Genomic DNA, 18,743 nt, shown 5'->3' on the forward strand with positions numbered 1-18,743 from the left:
TGTCTGGAAAAGAGGTTCATTTGTTTAAATGAAACAAAAGCAAACTGCAAATCAGTAGCTCAATCATGACCCGATTTTTGTAAAAATAAGCAAACATTAGTAATGGATGTGGAAGAATATATCCCTACCCATTCATGTCTCTGAAGATGGGGATCAGAGAAGACTTTCATTTTCTATATGACATTAAAAATCCAAACAGTATAAATACATGTAGTGAACATGCAACTATGTTGGTAATTACAAAAGAAAAAAAAGATCACTACTTTTTAAAAAATCCATGCTGGGGAGGCTCAGGCCTTCCTTCACAAAAAGCTGCAGTGGGTAGTGGATGCAGGGAGACCTCAGGGCAGAGAACAAAGGACCCAGGCCCAGGATTCCAGGATCCAGTTCAAATCCCATGTCCCTTCCTTCCTTCCCAATGAGTTTGGACAAGGTGCTTCCTCACTCTGAGCCTCAGTTTTCACATCTGTAAAGGGGGGATAATCGCCACTGCCAAAGCTTCCTCAAATGATCAAACGACGTGAATGTGTTTTGCGAATTACGCAGCAGTCTACACACATACCAGCGGTGATTAGGGACCACGTTCTGGGACACGCACTCTGGTAAGTGCTTTCTCTATATCAACATATTTAATCCTCAAAACGTTCTAAAGGGAAGTTGATGCTAATGTTATCCCCATTTTAAAGATGAGGAAACTGAGGCTCAGAGAGGTACAATGACTGGCCCATAGTTACTCGGCAAACACATGACAGCCAAGACTCAAACCCATGTCTGACTACAAGTCCAGGCCCTAACAAGTGCACTCTCCTGCCTCTGGGAAGCAACCATTTTCCAAAGCAGTCCCCGAAGATGTCCACATGATCAGATAAGTGGGGGACACAACCTGCTAGCTCCCTCTCAGAGACTCATCATGCTCAGCTCAAGACATTCAAGGCTCTGAGAAGTCCTGCAGCATGGTTAACAAGAAGTTGCTTCTTCCCAGTGCTATCTAACCACTGTGACTGGAGAAGTCGGTGTTCTGTGGAACACAGTGGGGGTCATAAGGCAGCATTATTAGCACCCAGACTGATAAGATCTGGAGTCGGGGAGAAAAACAGAGGTTTGCAATGAAACAACATTGACATTCAAAGAGTACAGCAACCAGATGCTACTGAGCTAGCCACTGAGTCAGGAGAAGGAGGAAGAGAATAATCCTGTCATCTACCACCTCTGTCTTGGATCCCCTGGACCTGCAGTGAGAAGAGCAAAGGACAGTGGAGACCGAGATGCTGCCCTTTGCTCCCCAGGCTGGGGAAGGCACCTGACCGAGGCTGGAGCTGACTTGGAGGGAAAGGGTCCAGTCCTTACCCCAAGGACGGCTCTGCTATCTGCACGTCGGCTGTCGGTGCTGAGGCTGGCTCACATCTGTCTGGACAGGGTCCTGGCATTCCTTTTGCTCCATGGACGCTGCCTCCCTATGAGGAAGCGAGAGCTACTGTCAGCAGGCATGTGTGTGACTCTGAGTTACCTGCTGTGCTGCCAACGTTTTCTGAGAACCTGTTTGGTGCCAGGCACTGGGCTGGCTTTAGGGTGATAAGAGATTCAGACAGGGTGTCTCCCTCACAGAACTTGGTCTACTGAGGGGATGCCAGGTCAGCAATTACAATCTTCAGAGGCCAGTGCTCTGCTGGGGGGAATCCAGGAGACGCACCAGGCCCAGACTAGTGGGGTCAGGAAAGGCTTCTTGGAGGAGGAGTTGCCTGAGTTGCCTCCTGAGGAAGAGCAGGAGTTGGAAAATGAGCATTCTAGGCAGAGGGGACAGCACATGTTTGCTCAGAGGGGAAAGAACATGTCATCTAAGGGTCAGCCTGTGGCTCACTTGGGAGAGTGTGGGGCTAGAAACACCAAGGCCACGGGTTCGGATCCCTATATAGGGATGGCCGGTTAATTCACTTGGGAGAGGCATGGTGCTAACACCACCAAGTCAAGGGTTAAGATCCCCTTACCGGTCATCTTTAAAAAAAAAAAAAAAAAAGAACATGTCATCTACAGAATGCTGGAGATGGAAAGTGGCAACAGATGGGCTACAGTGGGATGAGCTGGGTCAGGCAGACACAGCCTCTGCCCAGACTCCAATTTGAACAAAAATCCACCCACCCTCTACCCGTCAACAAGTGTTTAATGAACATCTAGTGTACGCCAGGCACTCTGTGCAGAAGCAGTCATGAGACTGAACAAGACAAGTTGGCACCGTACTGGCCAGCCGCCAAAAAAGTAAATAAATAAATAACAAAACACAAAAAAAGTAACACCAGGACAAGTTGGCAGGGTGGGGGGAAGAAGTGTGATCACTACAACAGGGGTAGGGGGGAGCATCTAAACTAGCCAGGAGCTGGGAATATGGCACAGCCATTGGGGATGCCAAAAGATTAGCAGGAGTTAGCCAGGAAGGAGGATGGGGGGTGTGGGGCCACACACATACACACACAATGGGACCTGAACAGACCTAGGAGAGGCTGTGGAGACCTCCGATCGTTTACGCCACTGTGTATTAATTGCACCTACTCAGTTCCAGGCACTGTGCTGGGAGGACAGAGCAGCAGATAGCCTCCACCCTTACAGGGAGATAGGTCAATAACACCACAGTTCCACATGGGGGGTGAAGGCAATAATAGGTAGTAGAGCACTGAGAGCTGTAAAGGCACAGGGGCCATCCAGCCAACCTCTACCCCCACCCCTCTTTCTTTGGCAAGGATGGGGACACTCAATAAAGCTGGCAGTCCAGTCACTTGCTCTCGGCAGAGCCAGGACCAGAACTTGGACTTCTGGACTCCCTGTCACTGATTCCTCTGCTCCTCCTCTCCCAGGAAGCGTACCCAGCTCATTCCCTGCACATTCACCTGGAGCTAATTCTTCCTTCCTCTGGGCTGCCTCTGCAGTATTTCTATTATTTCGCTGGCCACGGTGTATCAGAACTTACACATCTCCCTGCCCGCCTCTGTTCCCAGAGTGCAGCTCTGAGCAGGTGGGGAACATGTTTTCCTAGCACCATTCCTGGACGAGGACAGACTCTCCTTAAAGCATGGCTGAATGAATGAATGAATGAATGGGTCAAGGGATGGAGAGACCGTGTGCTGGGCTCTAGGGGGCCCCCATCCATTCCACCTCAGTCCCGATGAGGTCTTAAGCCTGTCAGCCTGTACCTCAGTGTCCCCATGTGAAAACCTGGAATCACATCCAATCTCAGGAGAGGGAATCAGGAACCAGGCTGACTCTTTCTCTCCAAATCCTACAGAACAGGTCCAGGCCAGCCCAGCCAACAACCTGTGGCCCAGCCACCTCCCTGAGTTCTGACCCACTGGGGCAATTCTCAGGAGCCCCCACTGTCCAGAAAGGCCACTCTAAGTTCGCAAAGAAAACTGCTTCAAAGTTTGCAAAGGAAACTGTGTATGTGCCCAAGGGATGGAGAACAAACGCATCTGGCTGAGTTCTGGGATAAAGTCACAAACATTTTGTGGGCTCCAGTTCTGTGCCCCACAGTGTCTGGAAGGCATAGGAGCATTACAGCCCACCCAAAAGAAGCTATAAGACTGGGAAGCAGAGGCCAGTCATCCATTCCCAGCATTTCTTTATAACAGCCAGTCCTCCAGCACAAGTCATCTGTCCTTGCCTTCCCTCAGGAGCCACAGGAACCCTCGACCTTCACGGAGGCAACCCTGGTATGACTGAGCCACCAGCACTGCCCAGTCCTTCCAAACAAACTCCCACCCCCCAATCCCCTCCACAGGAAGTATCACCAACAGCCAACCTCCTCCCCTCCTACAGTCTGTCTGTCTGCCAGTCTGTCTGCTCCAGAGAGCAGAATGGAGTTTGGCAGCAGTTAAGGGCACTACTAATAGAAAATATGGAAGAGGCCCTTGGGAACTTTCAACTCCCCCAAATCCCTCCTCCACGATTTAGGCCCAAATTCCCTTCCACCATCTCACCCAACTCTCCACACCTCTCCCTCAAAAGGCTTCCTGAGGCAGGGCAAGGGAAGAGGAGTTAGTGGAAGTGTGGCTCACCCAGGAACCACCCCACCCTTCCAGTAAAGTCCCCATCAGGAGGAGGCTGCCGGACAACCCCCAGCCCATCTCTCCTTCCCAAAAAAGGCAACAATTGCATCAGCTGAGAACTGGCCTGATCTTGGTTCACTCTAATCCAGACCACGGGGAAGAAGCAGTCAACAAGAGCAGCAGACTCCTCATGAACCCCAAGGACCCAAGTTCTGTTCCTTCAGCCTGGGAGCCAACTTTGCTGAATATCCAGCTCACCTACGGCTGGACCAGGCCCGCACCGCACTAGATCTGGTTCTCTGCCCATCTGAATGCACAGGAGAGGGGCGGGATCTGGGGTCTCAGATCCCGGACCGGTATTCCCAGGAACCCCAGCCAGAGAGGCCCCAAGAGCTAGCCAGGGATCCTGTCCCCAAGTGAGGGCACTGTCCCTACCGTTCAAGAAGGAGGAGTACGGGGAATAGAAAGGGACCGGGAACCCGGAGAAGAGAGCTGGGGAAATCTTGAAAACGCAAAAGGGCAGGCAAAGAGAGAGCCCTGAGGTGGAACCTCTCGGAAGGGGGGAGTGCGTGTGGAGACGTGAGGATGTGAGCGGACCCAGGGGGTGACAAGGGAACCTGGGGAGCCGAGGCGGAAACTCCCGGTGTGTAGCGCACAAGGAGGCACGGGGGTGCCTGGGAGGGGGCTCGCGCGCCGCGGCACCGGGGGAGAGGGTGGGGTCCCGGAGACGCGGGCCAGGGGAGAGCCCCGAGGTAGGCCGAACGGAACGGCCGCGAGAGGCCCCCTGGGCACCGGCAGGGGCGGGCAGAGTCCAGGCTGCCCGGGGCGCCTGGGGGCCGGGCAGCCGGCCGGGGGCGTGTATGAGTGGGTTTCGAGAGGTGACAGCCCGTGTCTCTTTCCCTACCCCGCCCACTCACCTGGGCTCGCCGTGCCCGGCCGCCCAGCAGGCAGCCCCAGCCCCCTGCCGCTCCGTCCCGCCGCCGGCGGCTGCGCTTCCCCGGCGCCTCCTTTTGTTTGTCCCTCACTGCACCACTCAGCCTCCTCCGCCCCGGAAGTGACGTCACCGGCGGGCGAGAACGCGGCGGCCAGGGCGTCGCCATCTTTATGAGGGGAGCTTTCTTCGCGCCTTCACCCCGCTCTCGCCCCCTCTCTGGCGCCATGTTGCTTCGGGGCGGAAGTAGCCGAGCCCGGGCTCAGCCCCGTTAAAGGAACAGGAACTGCCGTAACCTTCGGAGCGCTCTTGGGGACGAGGGGTGAAGCGGCCGAGGAGCGGGTGAGTACCTGAGCGTGGCTCCCCCGAGGTCGGGTGCTGAGGCCGGGAGAGCCTGGTAACGGTTCCTAGCTTGATCGTTTGGTCCTCCTAGTAATTGTAGATTGAACCGCTCGGGGGAGTAGGTTGCACGCGCTACTCGCTGATCCGCGCTCGGACACTGGGAGCAGCCGGGCTGGTTGGTCCTCTGTGCGCCCGCATCCCTCTCCCACCACCGTACCGACGGAGAAGATGAAGCCCGAGGTAACAGCGAATTCTGGGCAGAGCTGGGGCTGGAACCGTGTCCCCTGACTCCAGCTCCACAGCCCCAGGGATCCTCCTGAGTCTTCGCAGTTCCCAGGCTGGTAATAGTAACGGCAACCAAATTAAAAAGTAATCCATACAGTGGAATACGCTGCAAACATTAAGACGAAAAATGTTCAATATGCATGAATATGGGACTACTTCCAAGATACTTTAGGTGGGAAAAGGAACGTGCAGAAAGAACAACGTTGATCGGTGCTGCCAATTGTGTGTTTGTGTAAAATAACGTGTGTGGTTGTGGTATCTGTGGGTGTGCTCACCAGCCCTCTGATAAGATGCACAAGAAGTTGTTAACTGTGGTTGCCTGGGACAGGATAACTGGGGTCCTGGATACCTGGACAAGGGGGAGGAATTTACCACCACGTGCGCAGGCTGATTATCCAAAATAAGGCGATGGGGTTGGCTGGTTAGCTCAGTTGGTTAGAGCGTGGTGCTGGTAACACCAAGGGCCAGGGTTAGATCCATACCAGCCAGCCCCCCAAAAATAAATAAATAAGATGATGAAGATAGTAACGCTCACATCCATCATGTGTTGAGCCAATGCCTGGTTTCAGCTCTCCTGCTAGGAGGGCTTATTTTCCTCCTATAATAAAGGGGGAAACAGCCTCAGAGAAGTTAGGAAACTTAGCAATATCGTAGCCAGGAAGTGGAGAAGCTGGAATTTGAGCCCTGGAGGATTTTACATTAATGCTCAGGATCTAGCTTATCCTACCCCATACTGAGAAGCTTTTTTGGTCATCAGTCATGCAACACCCAGCTTGGAGCTTGGCACACAACAGGCATCCAGTAACTATATATTGACTGAACAAGTGGAAGAGATTGGGGAGACAACCCGGGGTGTAGAATAAAAAGAAGCAAACCTTGAAGGCCAGAGCCCAGGATGGAGTCCAAGGCTTTCCAACCCTGAGACTTTGGATCTGGCATGTCTTCCCTGGGCTTCTATGTCTTCCGCACTTGTAAAACAAACAACCACGGTGGATAGCAGAACACTGAGTGCTTACACGTGTCATACTTCATACTTTACATGCAAATTCACCCCATTTTACAGATGGGTAAGTGAGGCACAGAGAGGTTAAGAAAGTTACCCAAAGGGGTTCCCAAGGCCTCACTCCCATGTTCCCTGGGAGAGGTTGTTGGGCTCCTTGGTGTCTCCCTCAGCTTCCTGGATCATCAGCACTCATGCTTTGAGGACCTACTGGGTGCTGCCAGAGGCTGAGGTGGAGAAGAGGAAAAGCACACAGTTCTTGACTTTAGAGTTAGCATCTGTGTTGACTGCCTTGGGGGTGAAGCTCAGGGACGTGGGACCCCAGAGGAGGGGGCGCCTGGCCCAGCCTGGGTGGAGTCCAAGAGGGCTTCTCCAAGGAGGTGACTGAATCTGTGACTGAAAATTGGGTAGGCATGTCTGGAAGGAGAAATGATGAGGCTGAAACTCAAGCAGAGAGGGCTCATCCATGGCCTCTGCATCAGGGTCTGCTAAGCAGCTGAGGGTAACTGACATGATCAGAGAATGTGCAGGTTAGGAACATTCAGTCTGGCTTCTGCTAAGTCGTTCTTTTCCTGTTGGATGACACCTCCATTAGGTGCTAACACAGCTTCCCACCCTCAGCTTCACACTGAACCTCTGGAACCTCCGGGCAACAAAAGAACATAGGAGAGTTAATGGCAATGAGGAGGTCCTTCACACTGATGGCCGCTCCCCCCATTTCATTCTATCCCCAGAGCAGCAGTTCCTGCTCATGCAGAAACTCTGCCCATGTAGATAAAGGTGTTTGGCCTCCGGCTTCTTCTGTCTTCTTGGGTGTCTACACTCACCTGGGTTCTCAGATGCCAGTGTGCCAGGACACCTAGATGGCCAGCAGAGAGTATGACCCCTGCTTCTGTAGCCAGCAGGCCAAAATCACTCCAGCTGTAGCAGGAGAGGAGTCACTGTCACTCCTGTCCTAACAGACATGGGGCCACGTTCCACTTTTGTATGGAAAAGTTTCCAAAATGCTCATTCCCCCTCCCCATTTCTGGAAAGAGGTGCCAGCTTTGGACTCATAGCTGGGGGCCTCCTGTGCTTTCTGAGACTCTGACTTTGAGCATGTCATTTGCCTGCTCTGAACCTCAGTTTTCCTACCTGTAAAACCGATATGATCTTCTCTGAGTTTCCCGCCAGACTATCCCATCTGTTGTGGCGTGTTTTTTTTCATGTGTAAAACTGCCGTTAGGAGTGAGACTCTGATTTTAGTTGTAGATTTTGTGTCAAGAGGAACGGGGTGGGATATCTACTGTTTTTCTCACTCGGGATCCCCCAGTAACCCCTCGCCACTGACTCAACAACGGGTTCTCACCAAACCATTTGTCTTCTGGAGACTGTTTTTTTTTTGATCAAAAAAAAAATCAAGGTTCATTATCTGACATGAGACTTTTTTGTCTTGCTTGGTAGTTAATTTTTATGGGAAGGCTTATAGGTTTACATGTTGATAGATTATTGTCATTAGCAGGACTCACAGTATGCTTTCTGTGGATTATCGCATCATTGTTATCCCATTGTACAGAACAGGAAGCTGAGCCTCAGAGAGGCTGTGGTGTGGCATGACAAAGATCCCATACCTAGTTCATAGTGGAGGAGGGACCGTTTCATCCAAGTCCAAGTTTTGATCTTCTGTGGTTGTTCGTGTCATGGACTGGTGTTGCCTGGGCCTGGTATCCCCTCTCCTGCCCCCTTTTCCTAGAGGTGGTTTGTGCTGTCTCAGTAACTGGGGGGTCTCTTGGCATTTTGAGCCCAGGGATGCTGAACATTCTTCAAGGCACCAGATAGTGCTACCCAGTGCAGAACCAACTCACTTCAAATACCAAGTATGCCCCTGTTGAGAAACACCAAAATCAAATGTTCTAATTGTCCTAATTGACATGGGAGATGTGGAACCAGCCTGGGAAGCCATGGTCACCTTGCCTGCCCTTGTAAGCTGCTGTGCAAGGGGGAGCTGGACAAGGCATGGCTCCCGTCCCCAAGGGGCTGGTGGTCAGCTGCAGGCTGGGAAGCTGATAGAGGCAGCAGCATCCACCTCCTGGGATTTTTGGAGAGTTTGGACTTTAGAAACAGGTGAACCAGCGTTTGAATCCCAGCTCAGGCTCTCTCAACTGAGTGAGCTTTGTTCATTCTCCTCTTGAGCAAAATAGGGATGATAGTACCTTCCTAAGAGGCTGTGGTGAGGATTACAGAATTTAGCACGGGGCTGGAGGGACACATCAGGCACTCAGTAGGTGCTCACTGAGTTTAGAGGAAGCCTGGGTGGATACAAAGGCTTCAGAGCAGGGGCAGAGCCGGGGCTAGGCCCTGGCAGGTGGATCAGATTGGAGGGCATGCCAGACGGGGCGCAGCTTGAGCAAAGGTGGGCAACGTCTCTTCAAAAGCTAAGGATTTATACCTTCAGAAGAGGAGGGAACCCTGGAGACTGCAAAGTCTGTATTCAGCTCCAAAGGCCAGGGTGAGGCCAGCTCCAAAACTGATCCAAATTTAGAAAGGAGTGTGACCATTCACTAAGGCACAGGAGTTGCTCTTTCCGTATTGTCAGTCACACTTCCAGAAGAAGGCAGCACTATTTAAACAACTTGATAAATTTTTTTCTTGATAAACTTTTATAAGGAAAATACAATTATCAATGTTTTGTGTTTAAATTACATGTACTAAATAAATATTAATTTTATTATTTATTTCATTTCCTTGTACCTTTATAACAAACCATGAGATAGTTTCTGATGTTTTAGCAACAATTTTTAAAGGCCACAGAATAATTTTCCCACTAATTATTAAGTTCTCTTGGCATGATTTCAGCTTACATGGTCATTTTTACAGTCCCACACAACAGTGGGAAGAGAGGACTGCCTGAGTATATACATGTGTAAATATATGAGGGTACTTCCAAAAGCTCATGGAAAAATAGAATTGAAAGACAATATGAATTTTTCCATGAACTTTTTGGAGACCCCTTGTATATATGTATATGCATATGTATATGTGTATGTGTGGTCCATTACATACATATCTGTCTCTCTGCAATTAAAATAATGCAAATGGGTTTATATTGTTCCTCAAACTGACTTTTTTTTATTACAACACAGTTGTTAAAAATTGAGGTGAGATTCACATAACATACAATTAACCATTGTAAAGTGTACAGTTTAGTGGCATTTAGTGTATTCACAATGTTATGCAACCAAACTTCTCTAGTTTCAAAACTTTTTCATTTCCCCAGAAAAATACCCCATACCTACACGTAATCACTCTCCATCCCCCCCATCTCCATCCCCTGCTAACACTAATCTGCTTTCTGTCTCTACAAGTTTGCCTATTCTTCATATATCATGTGAAAGGAACATGCAATGTGTGATCTTTTGTGTCTGGCTTCTTTTTTTTTTTTTTTAAATCCTTTATAAAGATGACCGGTAAGGGGATCTCAGCCCTTGGCTTGGTGTTGTCAGCACCACGCTCAGCCCAGTGAACTAACCAGCCATCCCTATATAGGATCCGAACCCATGGCCTTGGCATTATCAGCACCGCACTCTCCCGAGCGAGCCACGGGCCAGCCCCATGGCTTCTTTCACTTAGCATAATGTTTTCAAGGTGCATCCAAGTTACAGTATCAGCACATCTGTCATTCTTTTGGAAGGGAGGGTCATTTTTGGGGGGGGGAGAAGTGATTGTCATTCCTTTTATGGCTGAATAATATTATATAGTATGAGTTTGGTAGGTCTTATTTTTTGCTCATCTGAGAGGCAAATATAGTGTTTCACTTTAGTTTGCATTTTGTTAATTATGAGTAAAGCCCAGTATCTTTGTATCTTTTCAAGGTTATTGAATATTTTCTTTTTTGTGTGAATTATATCTTTCACCCACTTTTTTTCCTGTTGAGATGTTGGTCTTTTGTTACTGATTTGTAAGAATCTTTTGTATACTAAGGCTCACACTATATTAAAATGGCCTGATTACTTGTTTGTCTCCTTAAAGGAAAGGAAACTATTCTATTCACCCTTGTATGCGTGGTGGCTAGCATACAGAATAGCACATAATAGGGTTCAATAAATATTTGCAGAAGCAATGAAGAAGTGTGCACATACTATGTGGCAGGCTTTGCACCAGGTGTTGAGTATAAAAATATGGGCAGAATAGGGTCCTTGTTCTAACAGAGCTCACAGTCTGGTGCAAAAGATAAACATTCATTCTCTCATTTCAGCAAAAGTGTATTGAGCAGCTACTCTGTGCCAAGTGCATAATGCCCATTGGAAAAGCCACCCTGCTAGGATGGGAAAAATGCCAGGTTAGGTCCCTAATCTGGGTGGGTCAGTGTGATGTGATTAATCTTACATGTCAACCTGACTAGATTAAGGAATACCTAGAAACCTGGTAAAGCATTATTTTTGGATGTGTCTGTGAGGATGTTTCCAGAAGAGATTAGCATGAAAGACTTAATGGACTGGGTGGGAAAGATCTGCCCTCAATATGGGCAGGAACCATCCAATCTGTTGAAGAAAAGGAATCTCTCGGGCCGGCCCGTGGCTCACTCGGTAGAGTGCGGTGTTGATAACACCAAGGCCCCGGGTTTGGATCCCATATACGGATGGCCGGTTCGCTCACTGGCTGAGCGTGGTGCTGACAGCACCAAGTCAAGGGTTAAGATCCCCTTACCGGTCATCTTTTAAAAAAAAAAAAAGAAAGAAAAAAAGAAAAGGAATCTCTCGTGCTGGTCCGCTGGAGCTGAGACACACTCTTCTCTCCTGTCTGTGGACATCAGAACTCGAGACTCTTCAGCCTTTGGGTTCCAGGACTTACACCAGCAGCACCTCTGGCTCTCGTGACTTTGGCCTAGGACTGAGAATCACACCATCAGCTTCCCTGGTTCTGATGCTTCCAGACTTGAACTGAGCCACACTATCAAGCATCCAGTTTGCAGACAGCCTGTTGTGGGACTCCTCAGCCTTCACAATCACGTAAGCCAATTTCCCTAATAAATTCCCTCTTATATATTTATATATATATATATCCTATTGGTTTTGTCTCTCTAGAGAAACCTGACTAATATATTCTTTGGAAAATTGGTGAGAAGGAAATTTGGGGAAGAGGTATGTGAATAGACCTCTCAGAATGGGCAAAGGATGCGAAGATATTTGTTCCCAGGTGAATGTCCAGCAAAGGGTGACCTCAGCAGAGGAGGATTTTAATAATCAGGTGGACAGAGGATGACCCGTTCTGTGGATACTAGTCAGCCTTTTCCCTCAGCCACCCGTCATTGCCCAGTGGGTTCATGAACGAAATGGCCATGGTGGCAGGGGTGGAGGTTACACATGGGCTCAGCAACATGGACTTCCACTCACCCAGGCCAACCTGGCTACAGTCACTGCTGAGTGCCCAGTCTGCCAGCAGAGGCCAACACTGGGCCCCCGATATGGCACCACTGATACGGCAACCTAGGGGCAGGTTGATTACATTGAACCGCTTCCATCATGGAAGGGGCAGCATTTTGTCCTTACTGGAATAGATACTTACTCTGGATATGGATTTGCTTTCCTGGCATTAAATACTTCTGCCAAAACTACCATCCGTGGACTCCCAGAATGCCTTATTCACTGTCATGGTATCCCACACAGCATTGCTTCTGACCAAGGAACTCACTTCACAGCCAAAGTGTGGCAATGGGCTCTTGCTCATGGAATTCTCTGGTCTTATTGTGTTCCCCATCATTCTGAAGCAGTGGTCTGATGGAGCAGTGGAATGGCCTTTTGAAGTCACAGTTACAGTGCCAGCTAGGTGGCAATACCCTGCAGCGCAGGGCAAGGTTCTCCAGAAGGCTGTATGTGCTCTAAATCAGCGCCCAATATGTGGCACTGTTTCTCCCATAGCCAGGATTCACGGGTCCAGGAATCAAGGGGAAATAGGAGTGGCACCACTCACCGTTACCCGTAGTGACCCACTGGCAAAGTTTTGCTTCCTGTCCCCACGACTTTATGCTCTGCTGGTCTAGAGGTCTGAGTTCCAGAGGGAGGAATGCCTCTGCCAGGAGACAACAGTGATCCCATCGAACTGGAAGTTAATGCCACCCGGCCACTTCATGCTCTCCTTGCCTCTGCGTCAACAGCTAAGGAAGGAGTTTGTTACAGTGTTGGCTGGGGTGATCGATCCAGACTACCGAGGGGAAGTTGGACTACTACTTTGTAATGGAGCTAAGGAAGAGTATGGCTGGAATACCGGAGATCCCTTAGGGTGTCTCTTAGCATTACCATGCCCTGCGATTAAGTTCAATGGGAAGTTACAACAACCCAATCTAGGCAAGACTACGCATGGCCCAGACTCTTCAGGAATAGAGGTTTGGGTTACTCCACCAGGTAAAGAGCCACGACCAGCTGAGGTGCTCGCTGAAGGCAAAGGGAATGCCAAATGGGTAGTAGAAGAAGACAGTTATAAATACCAGCTTTGACCATGTGACCAGTTACAGAACCAAGGACTGTAACTGTCATGGGTACTTTATTAAGAATACGTCTCTGAGTATGTGTATGTGTGTGTGTATACTGCACATATATTAAGCAATTATTTTCGTTTTTGTTTATCTTATTCTTTACCATGTAACATAAAACTTATTGACTTTGTATCAGTATTTAAATATTGTTAATTTCACATCATAGTATTTCTATTTGAGTCATGGGATATCAGGACACGAGTAAACATCACCTAAGGACTTTACCTCCTCTTCTGGGAAAGGTATTCACGCAATTCCAGTTGTGCGCAGGATAATTGCATCATGTTAGGTGAAACTATTACTTGTTATTGTCTCATTTGGAGATTAAGTATGGTTCAGGGAGATAAGGATAGGCACCAAGTTGACAAGGGGTGGACTTGTGATGGTTAATTTTAGGTGTCAACTTGACTAGATTAAGGAATACCTAGAAACCTTGTAAAGCATTACTTTTGGATGAGTCTGTCAGGGTGTTTCCAGAAGAGATTAGCATGAAAGACTTAATGGACTGGGTGGGAAAGATCTGCCCTCAATATGGGCAGGAACCATCCAATCTGCTGGGGGTCCAGAGAGAAGAAAAACAGAGGAAAAGGAATCTCTCGTGCTGGCCTGCTGGAGCTAAGACACACTCTTCTCTCCTGTCTGTGGACATCAGAACTCGAGACTTTTCCATCTTTGGGTTCCAGGACTTACACCAGCAGCACCTCTGGCTTTCAAGACTTTAGTCCTGGACAGAGTCACACCATCAGCTTCCCTGGTTCTGAGGCTTCTGGACTTGGACTGAGCCACACTAAAAACATCCAGTTTGCCGGCAGCCTATTGTGGGACTCCTCAGCCTTCCTAATTGTGTGAGCCAATTCCCCTAATAAATCCCCTCTCATATACTTATATGCATATTCTATTGATTCTGTCTCCTGGAGAACCCTGACTAATACACTCAGTTCTTTGTCCCTGGTTATCAGTATCCCCATCCATAAAATTCTGTGTGTGGCTAGACCAAATTCTCTCTTTTTCCATTGAGCATCCATCAATCTGTGCTCCTTAGCTCTTTCAGGAAATTGGAGTCACTGGCCCAAAGAGGCATCATGTCACTGCTCAGAGCCTCCCTTGTTCCACAGTGGCAGTTAGTTTAGGCTTTGAAGTCAGAGTCTTGAGTTGAAGTTCTGACTCTGCTGCTTGTTAGCTGTGGCCTTCCTTGGGTGTGCGACTTAGCTTCTTGATGGAACTTTTCTCATAAGTTTAAAAGTGATGGGACCTGTGGATTCCTATACTGGCCAGCTGCAAAAAAAAAAAAAAAAAAAGGAATGGGACCTGACTTAGAGTAGCCAAAATCATAGAGACAGAAAACAGAATGGTGGCTGGGTGGAGGGGAGGAGAGGGTGTTATTGTTTAATGGGTGCAGAGCTTCAGTTTGCAAGATGAAAAGCGTTCTGAAGATGGCTGGTGGTGAGGGCTGCACAACACTGTCAATGTACTTAATGCCACAGAACTGTACACTTAAACATGGTTAAGATGGTAAATTTTTTTTTTTTGTCTTTTTCGTGACCAGCACTCAGCCAGTGAATGCGCCGGCCAGTCCTATATAGGATCCGAACCCGTGGCGGGAGCGTCGCTGCGCTCCCAGCGCCGTACTCTCCCGAGTGCGCCACGGGCTCGGCCCTAAGATGGTAAATTTAACGCGTACGTTACCAAAATATTAAAAACACAGTGTTGTAACACCAAGGACTAGGGTTTGGGTCCCCGGACTTGCCAGCCATCAAAAAATATGGAAAAAAATATTTTTTAAAGTGATGGGACCTGTAAGTGTGCAGCAAGGTGCCTGGCACAAAGAAAGGTCGTTGTCATTATTCTTAGGACAGTCCTCAGGGCTGTCCAGAGGCTGATCAGGGAAGACTGCTTCCTGCTCCCTTTGGAGGCCCCTGATTTGGCCCCAGCTGTGGGAGACGTCTGTAGTGGGAGGCCAGCAGTCCTGCCTCACGCTGGGCCTGGACCAGCACCCTCCCTACTGTGAGCCTTCCCTGTGAAGTGAGTCCACAGTCCCCATGCGGCAGGGAAGTTGCCCAGTGTCCAAATGCATGGCGTCCCAGGGGCCGGCTAGCCCAGTCAAGACAGGATTGGCTCCGCGTGCCCCCTGCTGGCGGCTGCAGGAACAACAAGCCCACGAGCCCCACAGGGCGCCTCCCAGGCACCTGGCAGAGTTGCTGGGCGAGAGCAGCCCAGTGGCCACCTGTACCCTTCCTGCCCTTGGCTCAGAGCCCCCCGTGGCTTTTCCTACCCCTTCAAGTTCCTGAGAACTGCCCCCACTACACCCACATGCTCGCAGACACAGAGATGTGTGCACACGCTCAAGTACGCTCACTCATATTTACACGCTAAGTCATGACTACACATGGATTTACCCATATTCAAGGCCAGATTATGACTTTCATGAGCTCTATTCACTTCTGCCTTTGTGGGTCCCTTTCCCCACATAAAAATTATATTTTACAACTGTGTTGGTATAAAGAGCAAATATCATCCAGACTGGATTCATTATTGCACATTCGTTATTTCTATGTTACCTTTTTTCTTATGTTAAAATAAATTAAAAAATAAAACTTTTTTTTGGGCAGCTGGAAAGTACAGGGATCTGAACCCCTGACCTTGGTATTATAATAAGACTGAGCGCTAACCAACTGAGCTAACCAGCCAGCCCCTAAAATTAAAATATTTTCATGGGCCCCTCAAAGTATCATGGGCCCCTCAAATATCATGGGCCTTTGGTTCTGTGCTTCCTGCACCTGATGCAGAAGTTGGCTTGCCAAGGTGCATATGTGAATTCACATGCAATTAGCCCCACGCATGCTGTATTGTATTAATTCAATGACTATCCATAAAGTGCCCACTCTGTTAGTAGCATCTACCATTTACCGGGCACCTTCCATGTGTCAGGCACTAGATGGAGTGCTTTCTGTGAATTATTTTTATTTATTTTATAGATAGGGAAACTGACATTCAGAGAGGTAAAGTAGGCAGGCTGGTTACTCAGTTAGAACGTAGTGCTGATAACACCAAAGTCCAGGGTTCGATTTCTGTATTGGCTGCCAAAAAATAGAGAGAGAGAGCTCTTGCCTCAGGTCACACAGCCAAGGTCTGTCACCCAGCTGTCCAAGTGAGAGTGAGAACTTACAGTATACTGCACACCAAACTGATAAGGTATCCTGGGACCAAAGAACGAAGCAGGCAACTCTACGTGGTTTACAAGGAGTTTATTATTATTATTATTATTATTATTATTATTACTATTATTATTATTATTATTGAGGGTGGTTACTTAGAGGGATTGGCTGGAGTATCGATCCGTCTGAGTGTCGTGCAGCTGCTTTCTCCACACTTTGGAGGATGGGGCGGAGAGTTGAGGCTTATAAGGGAGTTAAAGACAAAAGGGAGCTATACCAAAGACTGATAGATTGCAGACGTGGAAGATTCCCAGGCACCTCACAGCCTCCCGTTGCTTATCTTTGGGGTTGCTGGAATCACTCACCTTATCTCAAGCACAGCATTCTGTCCTGTCCTTCTCTCAATTGCTAAGCAACTTGTGCAGGGGGAAATTGTAACTACAGAAGCCAGAGCCCCAAAGGCCATGAGGATGGAGTGTGTTCTGACCAACATTCCTACACTAGCCAAGGACACCAAATCCTGTGTTCTAATCCTCCCCCAGCTCCCACCCCCTGCACTCCTCCTCAGGGGTCTGCTTGGGGCCTGGTCCTGGGTGGGCACTAAGGATTCAACAGTAGCAGGACAGACTTGCCCATGGAGGGCACAGTGTAATGCTCACTGCCATGCCCATGGACTTGCCCGGACACACATACCCCCAGTGTACTGCACACACCATCACTGCCCTGCCAGTCCCCTGCAATGAAAACCGTCCAGGTTTCCAGCCCCAGCCCAAGGCTGCAAGACTGAGAAAACATATCCCCATTCAGCACAGGTGCCACCTAGCTCTCCTTGCCCTCTGTGGAGCCAGGTGCTCTGGACACCCACCAGGCCACTTCTAGCCCCAAGTCACTACCTTTCCTGAGAGCTAGCAGTGCCCAGAGAAGGTGAGGGGCTGAGGTTGCAGCAGGGGAGACAGGAGGACCACAAGGTGGGATCTTTTGCACCTGAATTTCTGCCTTGTGCTGGGCACCAGATGGCTCAGACAGCTGTTAGACCCTCCAGGAGCTCAGTATAAGTGTTAGTTGTTATTTTATTGTTATGAATTTCCTTACCTGTTAATGGGGGTGAGGCTAACACCTGCTTTACAGGGCTGTTGAAAGGATCCAGAGCCTCAGACAGAAGGAGTGCTCAGTAAATTAGAGCTGGTTGTGTTATTAACATTATTCCTATCGCCATTATCCAGTAAGATGATGAAGACATGATTTAGGGTGTAGTCACTTTAGGAGAAAAGCCAGATCTGATAGACACAGAGTCTGATGTGGGGGAGAGTTTCAGAGAGAAGATGGACCTACCAGGCGACTGGGCGGTCGGGATGCAGCAGAGTGGGCTCCTGGTAGGATGAAATCCATCTGAAGGAGCCGGCAGGACATTGGGCCCAGAACAGGAGCAGCCAACCCTGCAATTTGTCAACCGAGGGGGACCAAGCATCCTTGTTTGCCCAGGATGGTCCCAGTTTTAGCACTGAAAGTTTCCCGTAGCCTGAGAAACTCCTCAGTCCCAGTCTAGGGGGACAGATGTTTCCCCTAGAACACACAGCAGGCACAGGGCACCTGTGGTGACCAGCCCTGGGCTCGGACCTGGCATTGGGCCTCTCATCCCTTTGGCTGAGTGCTCTGAGGCTGAAGCACCAGGCCCTGATGGGACATGCCTGGGAATGTCCCTCTGGGACATGGTAATAACACTACCCTTTGTTGCTCCAGAGCAGGGGATCAGGGAGTACTTCCTGCAGTGATTTCCTGGGAACTGCTCTCAGGTCCAAGTAACTACAGGGTGAACGCTGGCCAGACTGTCTCTGCTCCTGAGTCTGCCCAGTTCACTTCCACCTTCGGGCATTTGCACACACCACCGTTCTCTCTACCTGGCACACTGTCGCTTTTGGGACTCAGCCACATCCTCCAAGAAACTGCTCCTGATTCCCTTCTACTGGGGTAGGTGCCCCAGAGCACCCTCTTGCGTCCCACTGTATTAGGTTCCTAGGGTGATAGTGACAAAGTACCACAAAGTGGATGGATTTGAACAACAGAAGTTATTCTCTCACAGTCCTGGAGGCTAGAAGTCCAAAACTAAGGTGTCGGCAGGGCCATGTTTTCTCTGAAGGCTCTAGGGGAGAATCTGTTCTGTGCCTTTCTCTTAGCTTCTGGTGTTGCCAGCAATCCATGGTGTTCCTTGGTTCGTAGATGCATTACGCCAGTCTCTGCCCCTGTCTTTACATGGCATTTCCCCTGTGTGTCTGTGTCTCTTCTCCCTTTGTTTAAGGACACCAGTTATATCAGATTAGGTTCCACCCTAATACAGTATGACCTCATCTTAAATTGATCATACCTACAAAGACTGTATGAGTATTTCCAAATAAGGTCACATTCATGTACCAGGGGTTAGGACTTTCGCATGTCTTTTTGGCAGACACGATCCAAGCCATCACACTCATCTTTGTCCTCATCAGGA

General features: G+C 49.1%; 2 protein-coding genes across 10 annotated transcripts in view; one reads left to right on the plus strand and one right to left on the minus strand.

The window, feature by feature from the left end:
* LRRC8A (leucine rich repeat containing 8 VRAC subunit A) overlaps positions 1 to 5,037 on the minus strand; it is a 29,061-nt gene extending 24,024 nt beyond the window's left edge. Inside the window, exons 1-3 of one of the 4 annotated variants that reach the window (XM_063082482.1) lie at positions 4,470 to 4,501; positions 2,486 to 2,594; positions 1,348 to 1,454 (exon numbers count right to left, since the gene is read on the minus strand). The gene's annotated coding sequence lies outside the window, so the exon portion shown is untranslated. Of the gene's footprint in view, positions 1 to 1,347; positions 1,455 to 2,485; positions 2,595 to 4,469; positions 4,571 to 4,951 lie in introns of those variants that run through there. The other 3 variants (XM_063082483.1, XM_063082484.1, XM_063082485.1) reach the window with 3 other exon arrangements.
* A 199-nt stretch (positions 5,038 to 5,236) lies between these two features.
* Positions 5,237 to 18,743, plus strand: part of KYAT1 (kynurenine aminotransferase 1) — a 33,933-nt gene continuing 20,426 nt past the window's right edge. For 2 of the 6 annotated variants that reach the window (XM_063081582.1, XM_063081586.1), the window contains exon 1: positions 5,276 to 5,307. Coding sequence is in view for 1 of the 6 variants with exons in the window: in XM_063081584.1 (XP_062937654.1) it covers positions 5,536 to 5,547 (12 nt within the window). In the remaining 5 variants the exon portion in view is untranslated. Of the gene's footprint in view, positions 5,308 to 5,398; positions 5,548 to 11,384; positions 11,581 to 18,743 lie in introns of all 6 variants that reach the window. The other 4 variants (XM_063081584.1, XM_063081587.1, XM_063081585.1 and 1 more) reach the window with 4 other exon arrangements.

Source organism: Cynocephalus volans, chromosome 17 (genome assembly GCF_027409185.1).
Source record: "Cynocephalus volans isolate mCynVol1 chromosome 17, mCynVol1.pri, whole genome shotgun sequence".
In the NCBI taxonomy this organism is placed as follows: domain Eukaryota; kingdom Metazoa; phylum Chordata; class Mammalia; order Dermoptera; family Cynocephalidae; genus Cynocephalus; species Cynocephalus volans.